We start from the raw sequence: 25,015 nt of genomic DNA on the forward strand, positions 1-25,015 counted from the left end.
CGCCGTCATCTCAGGTACGAGGGTAATGCCCAGCAGATCCTTTGCGAGGGTGCTGGCGTCATCAGTCCGCTTGGGGTTGACACGTTGCGGGGAAGTGACACCCGCCGTCGTCTCAGGTGCGAGGACAATGCCCGACATGTCCCCCGGGGGAGTGCCGGCGTCGTCGACTTGCTCTGGTGCGACAGCCGACAAGGTGCCGCCTCCTGCGTGGCCATGGTTGCCCCGTCTCCGCCTCCTTCGGCGAGGAGGGTGGCGAGGACGACCGGAGTGCTCCTCTTCCACCGCGGGGAGATGTTGTCGCCGAGTTCGCCGCCGCCGGGCGAGTCGGAGACCGTCGTTGTCGTCGCACCGCGAGGGGAGGAGTACCATGTCGTAGCTGCCGTCGAGGGACATGAACTCGAGACTCCCGAAGCGGAGCACCGTCCCGGGCTGAAGAGGTTGATGAAGACTCCCCATCTGGAACTCAACGGGAAGGTGTTCGTTAACACGCAGCAGGCCCCTACCTGGCACGCTAACTGTCGGCGTTTCGAACCCTGGGGATCCCTAGACCGACGAGTGAGATTGTCGCTGCGTGCCCCTGCCCAGATGGGTTGGCGCGGGATGGAACACAAGAGGCGGGACAAGCCTTGTATCATCCTGCACCAGAGGTGCCGCTCGTAGTAGGGGTTACAAGCACGTCACGAGAGGGAGAGAAAGAGAGAGAGGGAGCCTGTTCGTTCGCTCCTTCCCCCGCGCGAACCCCCCTCTAGGATGGCCCTGGACCTCCCTTTTATAGACGCAAGGAGAGGGTCCAGTCGTACAATGGGGGGTGTAGCTATGCGCTAACGTGTCCGGCAGAGAAATGCCTAAGCCCTGTGTACATGCCAACGTGGCTGTCGGGAGAGAGCCTGAGCCCTGTACACGTGATAGCGTGGCCGTCGGAGAAGCGCCTGAGCCCTGTAGGAGCACAGCTGGCAGTGCGGCAGGGATCCTGCTGACGTCTCCTTGCTGCCGTAAGGGGCTGAGAGCCACCGGCGTCATGGTTGCACGCGGGGCACCATCATTACCCGTCGCCGGGGTAAGCCAGATGGGACGCCGGTCTTGTTCCTTGTAGCCTGAGCTGGCTAGGGATAGGGTAATGATGTATCCCCTGTTGGCGCGGTCGGTCCGAGCCCAAGGTCGGGCGAGGCGGAGACTTCTCTTGAGGCCGAGGCCAAGGTCGGGCGAGGACGCGATTCCTCCCGAGACCGAGGTCGAGGCCGAGTCCGGGGGTCGGGCGAGGCGGAGACCTCCTCCCGAGGCCGGAGCCTGAGGTCGGGCGAGGCGGAGCTTCCTGTTGCGTCTGAGGCTGAACTCGGTGGTTGATCGTGACTTGTTGTCAGTCTTCGCCTGGGTGGTTGGCACGGCAGTCGGAGCGAGGCGGGCGGCGCTGTTTTCCCGTCATATCGGACAGTAAAAGAGAGGAGCGAAGTGACTGCGGTCACTTCGGCCTGGCCGACTGAGGCGCGTGTGTCAGGATACGGCGTCAGGCATCCCCTGCATTGAATGCGCCTGCGAAGCGGTCGGTTGGTGAGGCGGTCCGGCCAAGGTTGCTTCACAACGAAGCCTGCCCGAGCCGGGCTTCGGGAGAGCCGAGGAGGTGCCCGCTGCCTAAGGAGGCCCTCGGGCGAGGCGTGAACTCGTCTGGGACTACTGCTCCAGCCCGAGGCTGGGTTCGGGCGAGGTCGCGTCCCTTGGGTAGACGAAGCCTTGACTTGAACCGCGTCCGTCAGTTGGTCAGAGGGTGTTTACCAGCCGTGATTAAGAGCGTTGGGGGTACCCCTAATTATGGTACCCGACAATATATATATCATTTAGGTAACAATCGATAAAAATGTTATATGTATGTGTGGTGTTTTATGGCATATCACTTAAACTAATAATTGATGAACTGTGTTTATGTGTTAAATTGGTCTATGCGAATATAAGTACAAGTTAAACTGCTGAACATGTGTGTGAATAGTGAATTGATAAGTGATAAATTATGTTAATTTGATGTTATATTAATGTGGTATGTGAAACTATGAATATAATTACTATTTTTACTGTTAAATTAGTTTAAAATTAACTAGAATTTTATTATTATACACATATTTTTTCTGATCAAACTCACGAGCTAAATAAGCCAGCTCGTTTGTTATCTTAACGTGACAAGCTGAGCCAACTAACGAGTGACCTCTAACCAGCCGATCTAGCTAATTTCCAGGCCTACTTGCGACCACTTTTGATCTTTCCAATCGCGCTGCCCAGACTCCCAGAGCCAGAGCCCACTGCTCCAGCGCCCATTTGACCTGACCGTCAGACACCCCTGCTCCCAGAGCTCACTGCTCCAGCGCCCATTTGACCTGACCATCTGACACCCGACTATTAAGCCAGGGTCCAGGGCTGCCAGTCGCCACGGCTCGTCATGCTGCAAGGTACGTACAGCTGTGGTAGAGGTGCAAACTGACATCGACGCTCGATCAGAAGGCTCAAGATGCGTGATGCCACAGTCCTGTGTTTTGCCCATGATACATTCATGACGCGATCAATTGATTGTATACGTCTTCTTCCTACTACGGTACTATCTGGTTTACGCTTATAGACTACACTTTTCATAGAATGTGGATTAAATATAGAGATGAGAATGGGTAATAACCAGAGCTACTGTTTCAATTGGACCAAGGTGCCTTGACCTGACCTGCAAGCCAGTAACGCTGTAGTCTGCAGCCCTGTAAGCAATAATGCCGGCATCACGAGAAGATTACTGTCGACGTAACTGTAGCAACGTACTGCTCAGTGGTCGGCACAGAACGGCACTACATCACTACCTCGCCTGACGCCAAAGCATCGACTTCTTTTCGCTCAAATACATTCGAGTAGCTCAAGATCTTGCTCTCAAAAAAGTTCAGTCAACGAAGGAACACGCCCATTGAAAACACAGCGGTGAATAAGTTATCTTTAATTATTTCAATAAAAAAGGTTATATATGGACTTGAACTATGGGGGAAACATCAAAAGAAGTGCAGATACCATGAGTATATTGATGTTAGCCGGCAAACCGGCCCACCCTATCTATCTATCATCCGAATGCTTGGCAATCCATCTGCCACATGCCTATATATCCATCACCATAAATCTGCACAAAAACAAGTGTAAAAATCGAAACCATACAAACTACAGTAGCCCCTTCACCCACCGAACGCACTGCTGCATGCTTCACACATATCCAGTAAACAAAAGTTATTTTTATTAAAAGAAAATCAACACACCCACTGCCTAAAATAAACATATTTGACACTACCTCCATTCTTAAATATTAGACGTTGGATAGTTTATTTTTGAACTAAAAAATGTCAAGTAAAAAAAAACCCGGAGGGAATACCTATTTTCTGCAAGTATTAAACGATAGATATCATTCCTTGCAGTACAAGATGACTGAGAAAATTTACCATGTGCTTGATATCTTATGTAGCATTTAATTAGTTCGGGGGTTAGACATGGAAGAAGTAGTGTAACCCGCATGGAGTATGAAAAGCTCTTTCGCTTGGCTTACAAGCTAGTAGCATCATACCATTCTAGAGTACTAGTAGTAAGTCTAGATCACATCAGCAGAAGATATTACACTAAACGATCGGCACACAGCATTTTGAACAATTGCAAAGCTATCGAAAGAGCCTCCAAAGTAGCTTCAAACAGCCGGTTAAACTATATCATGCTACACAAGTTTCAGAATATACACTCACACTGATGCTTCAGCTCCAAATCAGATAGATCAGTAGTCACTGGACAGCAGGAGAACAGGAGTGCTAATTGGCTAGGTTCTCCTGCTGGCTGCTGCATCTTGATTTTGATCTTCTGTAGACTGTACCCAGGGCGAAAGATGGAGAGAATGCCGAATGTATATATATCATTCGGAAAAAAAAACTCAATGGCAATCACAATCTTATTTCTTGCCGCAAGCGTGTATAGTTTTCCTGCGTTCTCAAGAGCTCTCTTGAAAGGTCTTGATTTTCCAAAAACCTCTTGGAAAGTAGCCTCTATCCACCATATCCACCACCATCTTGCGGCCACCGTCATGTCATCTGCCCTCTTATGCACACACATTACACTTACTACAGTATTATATCTTGATTAGGCAAGCATTCCTCTCCTTTGCTCATTGTCTCGAACAAATCCAAGGCATTCTCGATCTATCCTTCCTCAAATGAATACCTTAAAGAACATTGTATGTCCGAACATTAGGCTCACAACCTTCCCTCTTCATCGTATCCTAGCATGGGGTGTAGGTAACCACATTTCGAATGTAACCCTTTCTGATCATATCATCAAACACCGCCACCGCTTCCTCCACATTGCCCTTCTTACAGGTTGCCTGAATTAACGTGTTACAAGTTGCAATCGATGGGGTTTATCCTTCTCTAGACATTTCATCAAACACTTTGCAGGCTTTATCCAGATGCCCGACAACACCCAACCCATGCAGTACGGTATCGAAGAAGAAGAAGTCCCATACACTGATGAACGCATCACGTCGTTATGCTCTTCAGTTCAGCTACTTTTGGAGCAAGGTGGTAATTTTGTGGTGTCTGCGCCCAACATGGCCCATTTATGCCACCGTTTCACTGTGGGCTGCTTCGTAGCCACGGCACAAATGGTCACGCAGGCCCAACCCGAATTCATCGATCTGGGCCACGGCCCAGCGCCATCAGGATTCGTGAATCACCGAATCAGGAGTTCAGGACAGGAATCGTGCTGCGGATGCTCCGTCCGTGCAGTGGAGGCCGCGGCATGTCAGTTTGGCTTCACTACCAAGCCTCTGGCCTCAAGCCTGCCTCGGCCTTCAGCCCAGCCGTGCCCAGCACCTTCGGACGCCAATTCACAACTTCGTTGTTCCTTCCGCAGCTCCGAGCTCCGGAATCGAGCAAAGCACCCGAGCCTGCGCCGCGTCAAGCCGTCAAAGCTCCCCCGCTTCATACCATTCCCTCCCCCGATCCCTCGCCTCAGCCCTCAGCTCCGCCCCTCGGTTTCCGAAGCGCCACCGCCGACGTGGCCTCCCTCGGCTCCAATGGCGTTGCCCTACCTGGAGGCCGTGCTTTGTGAGTCCCCCCCCCCCCCCCCCCCCCCCCCCCCCCCCTGCCGCTCTTTTGTGTAGTAGCAATCGCTAGCTGGTTGTCTTGGTTTGGGAGAAGATTCAGGATCGCGTTTAAACCCTAGGGTTTGGGAGGAGCCGGGTGGAGGATTTAGCGCAGGCGCAGTTGGATTTGACCATGCCGCAAAACCGATCGGGCGCCGCGGACGACGGCTTGTGCTTTGGTTGCCCTGTTGAAATCTAGCGAGCGTAATGTGCTGTGGGCCTGACGACTGCGATAAGCTTGGGAGACTGATGGTGCACCTAGCCAGTGGCGGTGTGTGACGTGAACTATGATCTGTAAAACGCTGAACTTGTCCAGTTGCAGTGCATAAAGGACTGGGTTGTTCGCACTGCAACTCTAAAAGAATTGATGCACACAGGATTATAATATTGAGTGATTCAATGTATCACGATGTTATCGAGTGATTCAGTGTTGCTAGAGTACACGATCTGAACTGAAGAGCCCCCATGATTTTTAATTAGTGGAGCGAGTGAAGGGACACCTGTGAGATGCTAACTTAGTCAGTTCACTCTGAGAACTTATGCTTGTGATGCAAAGCTCTGTTCTTCTATGCCAATATGCAAAGATCCTGCAGGTTTGCTGATGTCTAAATAGTAAAATGGTTCCTAGCAATATAATTATTATCAACTTCTTTTACCTTTCATACGGGGCTGTGTTAGTTTAGGGTCTGTCAGCAAGTATTACATTGCAATGAACTATGAAGTCAACAATTTAGATCTTATTATTCCTTGATTACATGATATGTCTAATTTCACCGTTATTTACTTGGTATGTTGTTGTTGTTTACTTGGTATGACTGATGCTTTTAACATGTATATGTGTTGCAGGCTTTATGATTTTCATGTACATATTTGAGACATATCTTGACATCCGTCAGCATAGAGCCCTCAAGCTGCCAACTTTGCCAAAACCCCTGCTGGGAGTAATTAGTGACGAAAAGTTTGAACGCTCTAGAGCTTATAGCCTCGACAAAAGGTTTGTGCAAGATACAACACTCATGTTCCTTGTTGCAACCTTCATTTTAAAATCATTTCTGATACGTGACGCCAAATCCATTAGTTGTCTTGCCTATCTAGATGATTGATATTGAAGCTTTTTTTTTTTGCTTCATCTTACAGCTATTTCCATTTTGTTCATGAGGCTGTGACTATTTTAATGGATACTACAATACTATACTATAGAGTTCTTCCCTGGTTTTGGAAGGTAAAACAAATCCCTTTCTTCTGTCAATCTCTTTATGCAAGTGTTTTGGTTGTGACTAGATCATATCATTCTGCAGAAATCTGGAGAGTTAGTTACCAGTGTTGGGCTGAGTGCTGAGAATGAGATAATACACACCCTTGCTTTCTTAGCTGGTTCCATGGTTTGGTCGCAGGTACTAATAATTCTCCTCATTACACCATAATATATGTTAAATTCTTTTATCCTTAGCCCATCTATAATATAACTGACTGGCTTCTGTAGCTTTTGACACTTAAACTGGAATATACACAACATTTACTTCGTTTTGTTGAACCGATTGCTCTATTGTGCTATAACATTAGTGCTGCATCATCTTTGAGTATGATGTAGTAGTTGTTGTGACTTATGAGTGAGGACCAGAGAGTGGAGTTGAGCATTGGGGCTTGTGATATCTATAAGCACCTTGATGCACACTATGCCCTGCTATGCTTTGGGTCCAAAAATGTTTGTGGCTCTACCACTAGTCGCTCTCTGTTTGGCCAATTTATTTTCATGATCTTTGGAATTTCTGTTTATAGCAAAAATGAAATGTGATTTATGTTCTACCGTATTATTACTACGCCATGTCTATTTAACATTTCATTACATGCTTAGATTTTGTTTAAAAAGCAGTTGCAAGGTGCATTTAATTTATTTCAAATTTGCATGGATGAATATTGAGTTCTTTTGGGTTGTAATCAGCCCTTTTTTCTTGTTTGCTTCAGTGACTAACCATGGCCTTCATTTTGAATCTGGATCTGTGCCCATTTCTGTGTCCACAATCAGCCCTACTAGAACTGTGCTGGAGAAACAACTTGTCATCTAGAGCACAAATGATTGTCATATACTCATATCTACTATTTGATGTGGAGCAGTAATGCATACTTCATGAAATGCAGATTACAGACTTGCCGTTCTCTCTCTATTCAACTTTTGTTATAGAGGCTCGACATGGTTTTAACAAGGTGTGTTCATATTTTTTTGTTTTTCCTTGTATTTGTTGCTAGCTAGGGGTAGGAATATACATTGAAATTTGGCAACTTGCAGTGTTTTATAACTACTGAAGTAACTGGGCTTATGAATTTCTTATCTTCATTTTCCTGATACTTTTATACTGAGATTTCTATTGCTTCATGCCTTGTAGCAAACTATATGGCTCTTCATTAGGGATATGATCAAAGGAATTTTACTATCCATGATATTGGGGCCACCAATCGTGGCTGCTATCATCTACATAGTACAGGTAAGTCCTCTTATTCTATTGTTTGAAAGTTACTTAATTAACAATTATGTTCACAACAAATTATTTTCCTTTGACCTGTTTTGTTAGTTCGGTTTCCAAGGTCCACAAATTCAAAATCACATGTAACTTATGGTAGCGTCACCTAAGTGCATCAACTGATTCTTTCAATTTTTTCTGTATTCTTTCAGATTGGAGGACCTTACCTGGCTATATATCTCTGGGGTTTTATGTTTGTATTAGCTCTACTGATGATGACAATATACCCCATTGTGATAGCTCCTCTGTTCAACAAGTTCACTCCTGTGAGTATCTTGTTCTAGTGAGTAGTGATAGCTCCAACTAGTGGTGGATCTAGAAATGATGCAGGAGGGGGCTACATAGTAGGAGGCTAGAAATCCTACAGTAGATCAGTGTCGGGTGGGGCTGATGTCTAGACTCTGAACTGTTTTGGGCTGGAGACTGAAGAGTCACTCTTGACTGTTTTGGGTCATGCCCCAGCCTGTAGTCCCCCAGCCTGGGGTGCAGATCTGCCCCTGGTCCCAACATGCTTCATCTGCTATTTCTTGTTTTTGCACTAAATTAGCATGAGTTAAGATTGAATTCTGTGATTGCACTGATGTCAACAGCTTCCTGAAGGAGTCCTCAGGGAAAAAATAGAGAAGCTGGCAGCTTCCCTCAAGTTTCCTTTGAAAAAGCTTTTCGTGGTAGATGGGTCTACCAGATCAAGCCACAGTAATGTATGTTAATTACTCTATGTTCTGAGTATAGTTTCATTACTGCCTAATAAACAACAATTTAATGCTGCTATTTGAACCGTTGATTCTCTTTCAGGCCTACATGTATGGTTTTTTCAAGAACAAGCGCATAGTACTCTATGACACATTGATTCAGCAGGTATCTTGAAACAATATTTTTTCTAACAACTTTTAAGTTATTTTGTTTCATAAAATATTGGCATGCATGCACAGAATTGACCTGTTTCATTTTGTTGATTTCAGTGTAGCAATGAGGATGAGATAGTTTCTGTTATAGCACATGAACTTGGACACTGGAAACTCAATCATACTGTCTATTCCTTTGTAGCTGTCCAGGTATTCTCTCGTTCGAATAACTAAGACTAACTATGACCTTTGCATGCCATTTATTTATCTAGTCGCATTTGAGTACTTGTTGGGTAAAGGGGTGTAGTTATCCAGTGATATTTTCTTTAAGATGCGAATTTGCTTCCAAAAGAAAACATGTGACATTGCTTTCCTTGAAAGGACTTGTTTAGGATCATATATCATCCAGCGCAGGGTATGCTGGAAAGTAAGGCTGGAACTAAGGTTGGGGGTAGTGATAATAATAGTGTAACCACAGATACAAGCTGTCACTGAGTTATATAGTTCTACTATTTATTAAATAAGTATCACCTATGGTTGTCCAATGAAAAGCAATAGTTCTAATGATGCTCCCACAAGATGCCATTTACAGCGGACTTGTTGTGATGGTGCCTGCTAGATTACTCCCTCCTTATAATTGATGGAAGAAAAAGGAGACTGTTACTTGGCCTTTTCTTGCTGTTGAATTTTTCCGTTTTCATTTCATTATTGTTTTTTTTCTGTGCAGCTGCTTATGTTTCTTCAATTTGGAGGATATACTCTAGTAAGGAGCTCCAAAGATCTATTTGGAAGTTTTGGCTTCAAGGACCAGCCAGTAATAATTGGATTGATCATTTTCCAGGTATGTTTGAAAATAGTCTGTAACGGGCATCATCATTCTGTTTTGTTCTTTCTCATGATTTCTGGTACTGACTACCAAGTTATTTCTAAGGCCCTGTTTGTTTCGTTGGAATTGAATTTCATTTTAATAATTATAATTTAGACAAAACTAATTAAGTTCATATATTTATATATGTAATATATTTGTATATTATCTTAAATCATATGAGAGAGAGAGTTATATACTACATTCATGTTATAACGAAGTAAGTAGAAGAGTGCTATAAGTTGTACATCGGAAAAATAACATGTAAATTTATAGAATCAATTTTCATCTCTCACCCCATGAATTTGAGATAGACTTATATGGTAACTTTGGAAAGTAGTGGAATGTCACATTCTAAAAAAAATAGCATATTCCAATAGTAAGATTCCAATTCCTCAAAATGAAAGGAAACAAACGGGGCCTAAGAGAAATCTGTTTGAGATGAATTCTAATTATAGGTGCTTATACTTTTTGGTTCAACATGCCTTGAAAATTTAGATGTGCTGTTCTATGAGTTTTTGGCATTATAGTCATTATTGCTCGATTGATGCATGTGTCACTTCGATTGCAGCACACCATAATACCCATCCAACACCTTCTGAGCTTTTGCCTGAACCTTGTCAGCAGAGCATTTGAATTTCAGGTCATTCTTCTATCTGGCTCCAAGTTTCCTGCTATTGACAGTTTTAAAGATTTCGTTTGCACTCACTTCAATTGATTCAATTTCTAGGCTGATGCCTTTGCCAAGAACCTTGGATATGCCCCTCAGCTCCGAGCAGCCCTTGTTAAACTACAGGTAACCATTTAAATGCCATTTTTAATTTAATCTGTTTTTCTTACAGTTAACAGTGGCATTACTGTTAATTTTTCTAAAGAATTTCTGAACTGCAAGGCGTGATGGTATATATACCAAGCTTTCACTCTTTCTGTAACCGAGCAACTCCATTTTCCACTGGCATCCCTTTTTGTACTTGTGCTCGTTTTCTTGTGCCTTCCTAACAAGATTGTTGTTTATCCCACATACCGTTATATACTTATATAGCCACAAGATTTGCATTCAGCACTCTAAAGCATGTACAAAAAATTTCAGGAGGAGAACTTGTCTGCGATGAACACCGATCCTTGGTATTCGGCATATCACTACTCCCACCCACCACTCGTCGAGAGGCTGCAAGCTCTTGAAGATTCAGACAGCAAAAAAGAAGATTAGTCGATCCTTGTATGAGGTTTACATATGGATTTTTCCCTGCCACATGCACACCGATTCAGTGCTTGGATGGTGAGGGTTTTGACATAGGAGTGTTGTCAAAGCTTTAGAGTGCATCTTTCGGTCAGGTGTAACAGCCTTTCGGTCATTGAGACATATAAGCGAATTAGCTATTAAAAAAAACAGAACTGTTGCATCTTTCTGAGTTGTGCAATTGTTCACGTGTCACGTCACGTTTCGAGCAGCAGAGAGACGCCTCTGAGCAGCACTCATCATTTCATGTGGAGCCTGTACGCAGCAGGCGCCTAATCCAGGCATGCGGGTTGTTGCTGCTCCAGCCTCCTCTGGCCTCTGCTCCATGTGCCCGTCAGGCCTCTGCTCCATGTGCCCGTCAGGCTGCGATGCTCTCACTCTTCACTCCCTCGTCGCCTCCCCTCCCACCCCCCTACCCGCGGCACCGTCACAGCCCTTCCCGGACTGGATTACTGGAACGAGCGGAGTTGGATTGAGAAAAGAGACTGGGTGGAGTTCTGGAGATGGAGTAGGGATGGCTGGGTAGTGCTTACATGTACCTGCGAGATAAAATTATATATAAAAAAACTCGTACCTCGTTCATAGGTATGAAATTGCTCGAGGCGGTCTTAGTGCAGTTTAGTTGATGCACGAGATGTTTAGATCTAGCTGCTGATGTGTTTTTGGTCAGGTCAGAGTTGATCCGTTGTTTTGAATGCTGAATATAGTTAACAACAAGTAAATAAACAGAATACAAATGGAACTTGAGAAAGTTGCAGCATCTTGCACTAGCGTTTGCTTCAGTCTTCTATCTGATGCTTCCTTTCATGTTCAAAGTTGAAGCTATGCTGTGTGCAATAGCAGATCGATTTTCGGCCTATATTTGGACCCTGCTATCACTGAGTGGTAATGGTCCTTTGTAATTGCACTGATGGTAAGGAGAACATTTTTATTGGTGCAAAATGAAGTTCATCGGATGTTCACACTAAGATGGCCAGACCTTTGTTTATGAATATGAAACTCATTCCTAAATGCCAATTGAAGACAACTCAACTTCGTGATACATTGTAGAAAAAGGGGAGGAGGGGGGGGGGGGGGGGGGGGGGGGGGATCCAAGTAAAATGCAGAAAATTTCTCATTGCAATCAGCTTTATTGTTTCTACCACATGAAGATTTTAGATTTCCATACTGGCTAGAGCATTTAACAAGGGCAAGTATAACTTAACGACCTTTTTCTTGTAGCACGATACAATTAGGTACTATTTGTTTTTTTTTCTACTTCCGCATCAGGAGAACTACGGTATGAGCAGCTATGCTCCTGTTTTCCCCTAGACTGTCAACTTTCTCGTGCGTTTTGGCCTTGAGATTGACCACAGATGGATCTGCCCCAAGTAGGTTGCACAGATTCAATCTGATTGTCTCCTTGAACGGGCTAATTTTTGGTTTTTGCAAGATCAGCGTAGCATCAAGGTTGCCCAGCTCGTAGCCTGCTTCATGCATCAATTTCACCTGAAATGACATGGCAATTGAAGGAGCTTAAAGTGTTGTATAATGGGACTACAAAGACTTCAATGGTAAAATGGAAGCAAGTGTTTTCAATAAGACGAGAAAAAGAGAACACCCGTGCTCAGATTAGATATAACACCCTGCATAAATAAGCGACATAAGACCAATTTCACTAGTCAACGGATTTATGCAGAAAGAGAGGCATGGGGAAGATTTCTGTCCAGCTCCTCCAGAAGTACCAATAGTAAATGTGCAGTCAGCATTCTATGCACGTGGACCATGCCTTGTACAAAATCTAAAACGTGGAATACTTTCTGCCCTTGAAGAGTCCAAAGGTCAAGAACACATTTTTCAGTCAGCAACTCGTGTGAGAACTGCCAAGACATCTTGTGACATAATGACGACTGAGCATCTAATGGTCCAGGAGCAATAGAATAGACCATTGAAACAGTACTAACGCGTTCTCAAGGATGTTCTCCACTCCACATACCACAAGGCACCTACATATTACATTTTGATATAAAGCTATGAGTCTATACTAACAAATATGAGCACGAAAAAACAAGTAAACAACATGGTATACTATAAGATGTATAGTTATTCATTTAAAAGAATGACTTGGAATTACGAATGGTTCACCAAATGTTAGGTAATCAATCTATAATATGCTCTGATAATTGATCCAGCAATAGAGAAACCGTCCAATTTACTTATGATATCAACATCCTGACATGGTACATATCAATCATTAATCTGTAGAGATTACCCAACCGTTTTCTGAGAACCCCAAAATTTCTCTACGAAACTCTACATTTTGTTGTGATAAATCATTCAAATAGGTCTTGAAACCACGTTACTTACACAAAACACTGCAGATACTAACATGGTTAGGGAAACAGGATGGAATTGATCGCATCAAATGAACTAGAGATAACGCACTGGAAAGAAGAGAAACTCACAGCTTCCCTCATGAACACCGAAGAATCGGCGCCCTTCCAACGGGGGTCGGAATCCGGGAAAATCTGCCCGATGTCCGGCAGCCCCAGCGCGCCGAGAATCGCGTCCACCACGCAGTGCAGCAGCACGTCTCCTGCACAGGGGGGGCCGAAACAAGCATTCCCAAATGCGAGGTCAGAAACAGAGTCACGCAGGAACCGTCAGAGTGAGCCTCGCAGGAGCGCGTACCGTCAGAGTGAGCCTCGCAGCCGCGGTCGTGGGGGATGTCGATGCCGCCGATGATGAGCGGGAGGTTGGGCTCCAGGCGGTGGAGGTCGAAGCCGTGGCCCACGCGGAACGGTAGCGCGGGCGGCTTCGGCGTCGCGGCCACCGCGGGCTGGTGCTCCGCCTGGACGGCGGCCGCGACGGCTGGTGACGGCCTAGGCCGGAGGCGCATGGAGAACGGCTGCGCGGAGGGAGGGAAGGACCCGGCGCTGGCTCGTGGCGCAGTTGAGATGGGGGAGGAAGCCAGGAAGAGGGAGGAGGCGTAGGGCGCGGTGGCCATGGCGCCGCTGCTGGTGGCTGGTGCTTGGTGGGCGAGATGGCGCAGTGGCCGAGCTTTTTTTCGGGATGCTCGGTGAAGTGGGGAGCGCGACTGCGCGAGGAGGAAGAGGAACCGAGAAATCCTTGCGTTTTTTTTTTGTGTGCCGGAATTATTTGCGCCAAGCCGAAGTGAGCATCTGCAACTGGAGATGCGATGGCTGCACTTGGAGGAGCAATTCTTAAGTACTTGAGCAAATTTGGATTACTGTGAAGCACCATTTCCAGAATCCAGTTGAATTTTGTCATGGTCGTTGTACATACCTTATTCTCTTAAAAAAGATTAGACCCCGTCTGGTAGGGTTCCTGGAAACTGCCTCTAATTCTCTCAAAAAAGTTTAATTGGAAATTGGTAACCCAGACTTTGCTGTTTCTCACTTCAAATTTATATGGGTAGCATTGCAAAAAAAAAAAACTAAATCATATTTTGAACTAATAAACCGAAAGCATTTGGAAAGGCCACTTCAAATAACATATCCACCCTTGCAATGAACTCGTCGCCAGGTTGCTTCGATACTGAATACAATTCAAATGGTAGTGTATCCTTTACATTGTGATTTTATTTCCCTTTTACACAATGGCAACGACGCCTGATGCAATATAGACGATTCACACAGGAACAAGGAATATTCGGAAGGTGCACTCGTTGCTCTACAAAACCACGATCGCCTCAAGCCCTCTCAACTCCTCAAGTGAAACTTGCCCACATAAACAGCGAGACGGCCACATGGCGCACAGGTCCCCGTATCAAGAGGGCAGCAAGAAACCAATCAGAGAACTGAACTCAACGAATGGGGAAGGGATCTTTCCTCTCGTCCCATTTCCAAGGACAGCCTTGATTATCTGAACTGAAGCAGCATCCAATGCCCTAGATGGCCGAGCTTTTGGGATAGGTGCAGGCGCCTCCTTCGTGGCAAAAATTTTATATACACATCAGGCCGCAGACCAATCTCACCTTTCATGACCGCAGACCAATCTCACCTTTCATGGCCGCACCCTTACACAATCAGCAGTCATGAAGCTAGCGAGAAGCGAAAAGGTGCAGGCGCCTCCTTCGTCACTCATCGGTGCTACGCCAGGGCACCATCCTGAGGTCTGTCCAACTGAAATTATATGCGGACAGACCTGGCCACACTATCCACCCTTAATCCTGGAATAGTTAGAAACTTGTCAGTAAATTGCGGAAACAAAAGAGGTGGCGGGACAACGAAGAGGGCGCACCTTACATGAAAGGTGCACTCGTTGCTAGAGCCGAACTCCTGGAGCTCCCTAGCTCAGGTCCATCAGAAGCGCTATATAAAGACAACAATTTCCTCTGCATCAAAATGCATAGAGTACAACTCAGCTCCTTTTTATGATTGGGAATAAGAGAAACTGCATCCTGATTAGATCATCGAACTATACTGCATGCCTAGTTTAATACACAAATGGTTTCCCAGTGCTGAGACGCTTGGCTAACCTGGCGTGCTTAGTATATACTAGTTTTTTTTTTACTGAAGACTAACTTTCTGAAGATTAATCCGCGCTAACCTGATATATGTAGCACTGATTAATCTTGTGTTTTCTCACTTAATGCAGTATGGGTGTCAGGAGATAAAAGTCTATGCTATAAGATAGTGGTTCAAACTTCAGGCCTGCTCTACCGAGTACTGGCAATCACCAATTGGTACGCCCTGCTTACAGGGACCAACTAAGATCATGAATGGTTCAAGAAGGCAAAACTACACAAATCATGTGTGCCTTCTTTACATGCTGACCGAATGGGATTTTACAAAGTGGCTATCTCCACTGTATACACACAGCAAAAATGGGATAACATAGTTATGGATAGTAATATTTTGAGGAAGGTAAAGGAAACCTCTATTAGAGGACAAACACCATAGAGAAATCGTGCAAACAGCAAAACACAGAAGCATGGACCAGACACCTATAGAAAACATTACTGGTGGGTCGAAATACACAACCGTCAATTAGTGGCAAACGATTTAGTAGAGGCATAATCTGAAGACATGTTTGAACTGCTTACTTGATCTTCAAAATCAGGACTGGTCAAATTGATGGAGAGATTCCTCATCAACAACAGCGCCTAATGGTAAACAGACACACATGTCAATAAGTAAACACAGGCAGAGACCCAAACCATAATTTTGAGGAAATGATGATTTCAGCGTGCCACCTATTGGTTTCAACAGAGAACAAAAAATGATGACTATTTAGTTTGCCACAATGCTTGAATGAGGAGAGCTTAACTACTACCAGGCATCGTACATAATAAAGACTAGCAGAAAAATTTATGTGGTGTTGTTGTAATTATGAATTTGACAAAAAAGCCATTATTTTGGAGGACAAATAGTGCAAATGTTACTGCAGACTACTTAGGACATGTTTATGATTATGAAAAGGAAATCAGGCATATCCATGACTGACATACCGTCTCAACATCAATTGGATTCATCTCCTTCAGTTTCTGCAGATGATCACTTGTGCTTGGATCGAAAACACTACCTAAGAAGCTGTACACTCCCGCAAAATCCGGCATAACTGTATCAAACATTGGAAAGACAGAATTGAAATGTCAACAATGTCAATATTAATAAGATAAGCTAGCAATTCATTCAAGACAAATATCCAATATTGGAAATAGTAAAATATTTGAAAATAAAACAGCACAAAGAAATGCATTGCACTTTTTGGTGTTACACCATTTCTCTGTATGTTAAGCATAAAAAAGAGATTATTGTAGGTTCGGTTCATTCTAAAGAAGGGACCAGCAGTTTTAAGATTGAAGCTTGCAATTTCACAAGAAAAGATGCACCACGAGGATGGTTAAAAAATAATTCTTAGAAACAGTAGAGGTGGACAGAATCTGAGATTATTTGCACTATAAGATTATTATCAGAAATATCATGAGGTACTGACGGCGGAGTGACGGAATTTGATTTATTGGACCATTTGTTTCACCAGGTTGCCAAGTTCTTGGAGGGCCTTCAGTACTGCTTGAGCAAAAATTGTTTGGACCTAGTGTTCCAGCACCTAAATCTTCTGGGTGAAATATAAGAATTATCAGAGGAATATTCCAACAAAACCTTTGACAGAAGAAGCACGAATACAAACCTTTCACCATCGATGAAGCAACAGCTTGCGGGATAGACCTATGAGGCCATGAAGAAACAGACACATTCATGCCAGAGTTCCTATGTATGGAAGATGAATCTGTCTTGAGACCATAGTTTGGTTCTGTAAGTCAGGGAGAGGACATTAGAGCAACTATTTGATATACAAACGGTGCTGGTGAATTAGGTGCCCCACAGCGCATGACATGGATAGATATGATTGTTATTTTTATGCCTTCTGAGGATATGAAGTCTCACCATTCTTGGAAGCTTTCTGAGGATATGGATGGGCAGCTTTTCGCTTTGGTCGTGGAGGTGGGACATGTTCACTGGTTCCATTTTTCTGAACCTTCAAAAAGTACTTTTGTGCGTGACTCCTAATCTACAACACCAAACCGAAGTAAGGAAATTGTTCGAAGATAGAATCAATTGATAATGAACAGATAAGAGCTTATGCAACGATGAAAAATGTAGGGCCAGGAGATGAGGATATCCAAATTGACTGTTATTTCTAATCTTGTAATGCAGAGAAAAGGAACATAACCATGGAAAATCCTTCAGTTCTTTGTTAATCAGCATTCACAAGTAACAAATCGAATATTTTATGCATTATTTCACTTGATTTGTTGGTGCATTTACTAAATAGTTTGATTGCCAGGGTTCTTATAAAGTTAAAAACCTATATTTCCATTTACAATAGGAATACCTGGATGACGGTCTTGGAGCCAACAAAAGCCTCTATCTTCTTCCAGTCACGGTCAAAGCTGAAAAGAAAAGAAAATAGTTTACACATGAATATTACATGCAAGATGTGGTCTTATATTTCAGTGACAATTTTTTGGGACAGTGTATGGATTCAAGAACAGCGAATGTCACAACCATATGCAAAAGGCTGGCATCGTACACACCGAAAAAGAAAGTTGTGCAGAGATAGTGCTAGTGTGGACACATGGGGCTATAGGAGTTTGGGACCAAGAGAATGGCATCATGCACAACAAATCATGATGGTCAAAGACATCAATGGATTCAGATGTACAATCAGGACCAAGTTAATGCTTACAATCAAAATACTACTAAGCAGAGAATCCTCTATAGTAAAAATTTAGCACATAAATATTATATAGATATATTTGCATAAAACCGAATTAGCATAATTGATATATGACTAAATTACTATTATTAGAATGGAATTCAATTCCAATGATCCAAACGGGGTGTTAAACTAATCAAGTCCTAGTTGAATCCCAACAAAAAAAGCCTAATGGTAGCACCAGTAAAGCAAAGAGCACAATTTCTTCATCATTTCAAATTCCAAATTCTGCAAATTGAATTCATCCTATTTTACCTGTACTCCATATTCAGCTTGTGAATCACAGTAGCTGAACTGCCTCAACACATAATTTGTTTCCCTATGTTGGACCTAAAAAGGACTAGGAAACCCTCGATTAATTGTAAAGTTCTAGATTGAAACCATAAACGAGAAGAAATCGAGTTACAACAAATGATAGCAAAATCCCAAATAAGTGAAGAAACAGCTGCACCGATTATTTATTACGACTGCTTCATACCTTTAGAAAAATTCTCAAGACATTAAAAAGTAAAAATCCACAACGACATAATTAACGCATCAAAAAGACAGAAAACACCACAAAGCCCGACGCTTTAGGCCTGTGAACCGCATCAATCAAAATAAATGGAACCCATGTCAGGGGTTGCTCCTGCTTACAGCTGCAGGGCCTCGAGGAACTTGTCGTGCTCCTGCTCCGTCCAGCTCTCCCGCGACTTGGTGATGGTGTACGGCTTCCGCACCTTCTTGCTGGCTTCCTCCCCCGACCCGGCCGCGTCGGACTGGGCCTGCGGCGGCGGCGGCGGCGCGCTGGCGGAGACCATCGAGAGGAGGAGCGGAGGGGATCTCAACGTGCGGCGATGGCCGCGTCGTGTCGTCCGCTCGCGTGGGGATGGAGGAGGCGTCTGTTGCCCTGTGTGTGTGAGCAGCTGCGGCGCGGCTGCGGTCCGCGTGGTGGCGTGGGCGGGCGGCGCTGGGTGGGTGGGGCTGGGCTACGACGGCAGGGCAGTGATGTGGGTGGTGGCGCCGCGCGTTCGTTCGTTCCGGCGCTTCCAGCGTCTGGCTGCGGGGGCGCCGGCGTTTTCTTCGCTTCGTTTCGCGTGGTGCGCGCGTCCGCAAGCGGGTGCTTGTGGCTGCGCAGGTGGCTGCCACTGCCGCCCACTTGCCCGCCGTCCCTCTCACGCTGTCGCGCTCTAGCCTCGCTCGCCAGCTACAGTATAAATTTTTAGTATGTGGCTGGTGTGCGTTCACAGTCGCCACTGTTGTACCGGACAAAATGGACAAGATTTGACTCTGTTGTATCACGACTTAGACATGTTTGTTTAACATCTAGATTATATAATTTAGCTTAAATAAATTAAGAGATAACAAACAACATATATTATTATTATTATGTAGATTATATAATCTAGATATTTATATTATGATAATTCATAAGTAAGTCAATAGAAAGTGACAAGCTCAGGATTTAAAATATGGGTATTCAAGATTGCTAAGGGTAACAAAATTGTTGGTACAATATAAGAAGTCTAACTATTTGGTATGTATAATACCGTAATATATTACATAGCAACTTTTTTATAGCATACATATGGTATATATCAAACAAAATCAAGTTTTATGACAAAAAAAATAAATTTATTTAACGCTAGTGATAAGAGTTTGCTTAAATTAATATAATCTCTCTGTAAAATATATAGAAAAGAAGTATCAAACTGAAAAATGCTTGTCATTTCCATTTTGCGCACTGACAATCCAAATTGAATGTGTGATTGTTTAAGGATGAATCAACAATTTTAATTACATATGATTAGGACGACAATGAGCTCTAAATTTTACACTATAAAATTTAAGTATCGGATCAGATTAGGATCAAACTCTATTTTTATTTATTTTTAACTAAATTATTTTAAGGTTATAAAAAATTGTGAAGAAATATTTGAATCGTGATCCATTATCATCTCTACATATGATACACCCATTTTAATAGTAAATATTGCATGTGATATGCTCTATATCGTAAATAAGTTGTGACTGAGTAGTGAATAGGGTACTTTTTATATTTTTTACGTATACATTTATTGCTGATTATATATTTATTTATTTATTTTACTAACGTTATTCTGTTCGCCAGGGCGCTAGCCTAGGCACGAGCACTGGACAGTCCAGTGCACTGCAGGCTCGTGCAAGTTTGGCTTACTTAGCCAAACTTTTTCAATCTGATTTCTCTCGATTTAAAAAGGTTCCTAACACTTAGTAGAATAATGTTAGTACCAAAAATAATTTACTAAAGCTGTAATCATACCCTGCTTTTCTATTTGCATCTCTTTGACACTTAGCTTATATCAAACAAAACAATATGTGTTGAGCATCTAATCACCAAAACATACCTTTCATAGAGAGAAACTTTCAGCTAGTATAATTTGAAATATTGGACACCTAAAAATATAGAACTATTGGAGAACACCAATTTTTTACTCCCTATTAATATTTAGCAACTTTCTACATCTGTTTTATAAGAGCAGCTTTTTAGAAAAAATGTTGAAGATGCTCTAATACATATATATTGTCGTTTAATTCCTATCTATGTCATTAGTTTTGTAAATATATTATATTTAATACTTTTAACTAATATAGTCGAAGAATTACGAATTGGAATTATGCAATTTTTTTGCGATGCTCCACGAAATCATTTTATGCAGTTACTCTCTGGGTTGATTCAAGCATCCCGTCACTTACACGACGAATTATGTATCGGCTGATCCTTCACTCTCTGTTTCTTCGTTCTACCGCACTGTCTTAATTCTTTGGATTTTTAAGATATATGTCATTATAAAAATTAATTATTTTATAGTTGTCATTGTAACTCGTGATATCCGATGGTTAACATTATTTGATTAAAAATTGGTTCGCGCCATTATCTACATTTGCGTGTACTAGACTCGTCTAAGAAGATGAAAATGTCCTTATTGACTTCCTTCTACCTTCCGTCCACATATGACTCATCTATTGGGTTGTGTGATATCCTGGCCCATGGGATAGTGATTTTCTGGCCCAAGATTTAATAGAATTAATAAAGTATCCATACCAATAAAGTGCATCTTTTTCGGAAGCCTATCTCGAAAGAACCTCCAAGTTAAGCGTGCTTGGCTTGGAGCAATTTGGAATGGGTGACCGACCAGGAAGTTTTCTTGGGTGCGCATGAGTGAGGACAAAGTGTGCATAAAAGACCTGTGTTGGTTTGTGGGGACAATATATGATCCTAGAGAGTTGCCAGGAGTAAGTACCGCCGGACAAGGGATTGGACGGGGTGTTACAAGTGGTATCAGAGCTGACCCTCGCGGTTTCACAGGTGTGTGTGGGTTAGGGGGTTCGGGTATATGGCGCATGGCACATGTGGGGCCCGGAGTGGTCACATGGCATGGCATATGACGACACTAGACACACAGACGTGGCTAAGAGGGGAGGTACCTGGATTAGGGTTGACCGACGAGGATGTCGGTCTTCTAAGGTGGTGGATTGTGATATCCTGCCCCTGTGATGATGATTTCCTGGCCTAATGTTTAATATAATTAATAGAGTATCCATACCAATAAGGTGCATCTTTTTTCCGGAAGCCTATCTCGAAAGAACCTCCAAGTTAAGCGTGCTTGGCTTGGAGCAATTTAGGATGTGTGACCGACAGGGAAGTTTTCTCGGGTGCGCACGAGTGAGGACAAAGTATGCACAAAAGACTCGTGTTGGTCTTGGGGACAATATATGATCCTAGAGAGCTGCCAGGAGTAAGTACCGTCGGTCTAAGGATTGGACGGGGTGTTACAGGTTGACATCGATGACGACCCCATTGCTGGAGGCCCGCCTCCCCGCGGCGCCAACACCTCGCGCACCGGCCTAGCCTCCAGCATGGCAAGGTCGACGTGGAACACACTCTACGCCCTCCCCTTCGTCGTCGTCCCGACCCCCACCCACACCACCGCTGCGGCCTCGGCCTTGAGCGCCAGCATAGAGTCCAGCGGCAGCGACGACACGATGGAGGGAGAACAGGGAGGGAGAAGAGCAGCGAGCAAAAAGAGTAAAAGGGACAATACTAATGTACAATTTATATACGAACATAGATAATGGTAAGGACCAAAATTTTTTAATCGAACGACGACAACACATGATATCACAAATTATTATCACATCTACTCAAATTTCATAATAACATATATCTAGAAAATCCTTCCTATAATTTTATGTAACATATATATAGTTTATGTATTAGGTGCCCTGCGCTTCCAATAATTAGAGAAAACCCTGATCTAATGGTACATCCTGGTCCAGTCGTACCTTAGTCCATTCCGACGAAAAACCATGTGAACTTTTATCTGATGGCCCATTTTACCCACACATTTCTTTACCATGTGTTGTTTGTTACCTCTTAATTTTACCCACGAATGGACTGAGGTACAACTGGACCAAGATGTACCATCATATCAGGATTTTCTCTAATTATTGGAAGCCCAGGGCTCCTAATACATAAACTATATATATGTGTTATGTAAAAATTGTCGGGTACCGTAATTAGGGGTACCCCCAACACTCCTAAACATGGCTGGTAACCACCATCAGTGCAAGCTGTAGAGACTGATGGGCACGATTTAGATCAAGGCTTCGTCTACTCAAGGGACACGATCTCGCCTCGCCCGAGCCCAGCCTCGGGCGGGAACAGTAGTCCCAGACGAATTCACGCCTCGCCCGAGGGCCTCCTCAAGCAACGGGCGCACCCTCGACTCGCCCGAAGCCCAGCTCGGGCAGGCTTCGTTGTGAAGCAACCTTGGCCAACTCGCCTCACCAACCGACCGTATCGCAGGCGCATTCAATGCGAGGATCGACTGACGCCTTATCTTGACACACGTGCCTCAGTCGGCAAGGTCGAAGTGACCGCAGTCACTTCGCCCTTCCACTGACCGACCTGACAAAAAAACAGCGCCGCTCGCCCCACTCCGACTGCTGTGCCACCCGCCAGAGTGAGGCTGGCAACAGCCAAGTCCAGCCTCAGGCGCAACTGGAAGCTCCGCCTCGCCCGACCCTAGGGCTCGGCCTCAACCTCGGCCTCGGAAGGAGGACTCCGCCTCGCCCGACCCCAAGGCTCGGCCTCAACCTCGGCCTTAGAAGGAGGACTCCGCCTCGCCCGACCCCAAGGCTCGGCCTCAGCCTCGGCCTCGGAGGGTGGTCTCCGCCTCGCCCGACCCCAGGGCTCGGCCTCAACCTCGACCTCGGGAGGAATCGCGTCCTCGCCCGACCCCGGCCTCGGCCTCAGGAGGAGTCTCCGCCTCGCCCGACCTTGGGCTCGGACCGACCACGCCACGGGGGATACATCATTACCCTACCCCTAGCTAGCTCAGGCTACGGGGGAACAAGACCGACGTCCCATCCAGGCTCGCCCCGGTAACAAGTAATGATGGCTCCCCGCGTGGGTCCATGACGACGGTGGTTCTCGGCCCCCTACGGAAGCAAGGAGACGTCACAAGGTCCCAGCAGCCCCGACAGCTGTGCTTCTACAGGGCTCAAGCGCTCCTCCGACGGCCACGATACCGCGTACACAGGGCTCTAGCACCTCTCCGACAGCCACGTTGGCATGTACACAGGGCTCAGGCACCTCTCTGCCGGACACGTTAGCGCATAGCTACACCCCCATTGTACACCTGGACCCTCTCCTTGCATCTATAAAAGGAAGGTCCAGGGCCCTCATGCGAGAGGATCGCGCGGGAGGACGGGCTGACGAACAGGCTCACTCTCTCTCTCCCTCGCGAACGCTTGTAACCCCTACTGCAAGCGCATCCCCCTGGCGCAGGATAACACGAGCCGCGTTTTCCCCCTTGTGTTCCATCTCGTGCCAACCCATCTGGGCTGGGACACGTAGCGACAATTTTACTCGTCGGTCCAGGGACCCCCCGGGGGTCGAAACGCCGACAGTTGGCGCGCCAGATAGGGGCCTGCTGCATGTTGACGAACAACTTCCCGTTGAGTTCCAGATGGGTAGTCTCCAGCAACCTCTTCAGCCCAGGACGCTGCTCCGTATCGGGAGTCTCGAGTTCATGTCCCTCGATGGCAGCTACGACATGGTACTCCTTCCCCCGCAGCGCGACAGCGACAACGACGGCCGTCAGCTCGCCCGGCGGCGGCGAACTCGACGACGTTTTCCCCCCGTGGCGGAAGAGCAGCATCCGGGTTTGTCCCGCCGCCTTCCTCGCCGCAGGAGGAGGAGGCGGGGCAACCGTGGCCAGGCAGGAGGCGGCACCTCGTTGGCTGTCGAGCGAGTCGACGACGCCGGCACCCCAGCGGGGGACATGTCGGGCGTTGTCCTCGCGCCTGAGACAACGACGGGTGTCATTTCCCCGCAACGTGCCAACCCCAAGCGGACAGATGACGCCAGCACTCTTGCGGAGGGCTTGCTGGGCGTTAGCCTCGTACCTGAGATAACGGTGCAGTCCATCCCCGACGCGACCTCGTCACCGTCCATCGATCGAGAGGTACTGTCTGTTTTCCACCCTGTGCCTTTTAGATTCAGCTTCGATCCACCAAGCGACCCCGCTTCGGTGAACGCTTTCATAAAGGCATATCCGAACCTTCCTGGGTACCATATGTGGTCAACCTGGGACCGACTAACGGCCGTCTCGACCTACGGGCCTTGGGTTCTGAGGAAGAAGATGAGCCCGACTCTGGTTGGGATTTCTCCAGGCTTGGTAATCCCAGTGCCATGCGAGACTTCATGACCGCATGTGACTACTGCCTCTCCGATTGCTCCGATGATGGCCACAACCTTGACGACGAGGGTTGTGGCCCAAGTCGCGAATGTTTCCACGTCGATCTAGGGGGTCACGACGAAGGCAACCACCTTGGTATGCCGGAGGACGATGATCCCCCTGGGCCTGGGCCTCGCGTTGACATCCTGCGGGAGCTAGCTGTGGTCCCAGTCCCTACGGGGGGTCAGGACACACAGCTCGAGCAAATCCGCGAGATGCAGGCCAAGCTCGACGAGGAAGCAGGGCAACTTGTGCAGCTCCGGCAAAACATCGAGCAGGAGTGGGTAGGCCGAGAACTCGCCGGAGAAACGCGTCATCTGGCCCGGGACATCCAGCGCTGAATCGCTGACGATGCCAGGGCAAGGCTGCCCCCAGCCTCCAGTGGGGTCGGCCAGAATCTGGCTGCGGCGGCAATACTGCTCCG

The 25,015-nt window shown here is 45.6% G+C and overlaps 3 protein-coding genes across 13 annotated transcripts; 1 reads left to right on the forward strand and 2 right to left on the reverse strand.

Annotated features, from left to right (window-relative positions):
• Nucleotides 1-4,879: 4,879 nt before the first annotated feature.
• On the forward strand, nucleotides 4,880-10,771 carry LOC100192503 (uncharacterized). The gene is made up of 14 exons (NM_001137723.1): nucleotides 4,880-5,096; nucleotides 5,981-6,128; nucleotides 6,272-6,356; nucleotides 6,433-6,528; nucleotides 7,274-7,339; nucleotides 7,519-7,617; nucleotides 7,806-7,919; nucleotides 8,244-8,354; nucleotides 8,449-8,511; nucleotides 8,616-8,708; nucleotides 9,226-9,339; nucleotides 9,935-10,006; nucleotides 10,094-10,159; nucleotides 10,454-10,771. Exons 1-14 carry the CDS (start codon nucleotides 5,066-5,068, stop codon nucleotides 10,571-10,573), a joined length of 1,278 nt encoding a protein of 425 aa, NP_001131195.1. The 5' UTR covers nucleotides 4,880-5,065; the 3' UTR covers nucleotides 10,574-10,771.
• Nucleotides 10,772-11,699: 928 nt separating this feature from the next.
• LOC100284320 (2-C-methyl-D-erythritol 2,4-cyclodiphosphate synthase) lies at nucleotides 11,700-13,762 on the reverse strand. Its single transcript, NM_001157215.2, has 3 exons — nucleotides 13,274-13,762; nucleotides 13,048-13,178; nucleotides 11,700-12,091 (listed from the first exon to the last, which is right to left on the reverse strand). The coding sequence occupies exons 1-3, from the start codon at nucleotides 13,587-13,589 to the stop codon at nucleotides 11,858-11,860; spliced, it is 681 nt and encodes a 226-aa protein (NP_001150687.1). The 5' UTR covers nucleotides 13,590-13,762; the 3' UTR covers nucleotides 11,700-11,857.
• A 325-nt stretch (nucleotides 13,763-14,087) lies between these two features.
• LOC100274468 (uncharacterized) lies at nucleotides 14,088-19,004 on the reverse strand. Of its 11 annotated transcripts, none has more exons than XR_004857547.1 (9): nucleotides 18,464-18,999; nucleotides 17,444-17,501; nucleotides 16,996-17,119; nucleotides 16,739-16,861; nucleotides 16,544-16,663; nucleotides 16,056-16,165; nucleotides 15,651-15,710; nucleotides 14,846-14,916; nucleotides 14,088-14,774 (listed from the first exon to the last, which is right to left on the reverse strand). XR_004857547.1 is itself a non-coding variant. In XM_008678662.3 (9 exons), the coding sequence occupies exons 1-8, from the start codon at nucleotides 18,625-18,627 to the stop codon at nucleotides 14,847-14,849; spliced, it is 855 nt and encodes a 284-aa protein (XP_008676884.1). In that variant the 5' UTR covers nucleotides 18,628-19,004; the 3' UTR covers nucleotides 14,088-14,774; nucleotide 14,846. The 11 variants fall into 11 exon arrangements, 7 of the variants coding, with proteins under 7 accessions (XP_008676884.1, XP_008676883.1, XP_008676882.1 ...); XR_004857546.1 differs by having other exon boundaries at nucleotides 14,851-14,916; nucleotides 16,544-16,666; XR_004857545.1 differs by having other exon boundaries at nucleotides 16,544-16,666.
• Nucleotides 19,005-25,015: the final 6,011 nt, after the last annotated feature.

The sequence above is a fragment of the Zea mays genome, chromosome 4 (assembly GCF_902167145.1).
Source record: "Zea mays cultivar B73 chromosome 4, Zm-B73-REFERENCE-NAM-5.0, whole genome shotgun sequence".
Classification (NCBI taxonomy): Eukaryota; Viridiplantae; Streptophyta; class Magnoliopsida; order Poales; family Poaceae; genus Zea; species Zea mays.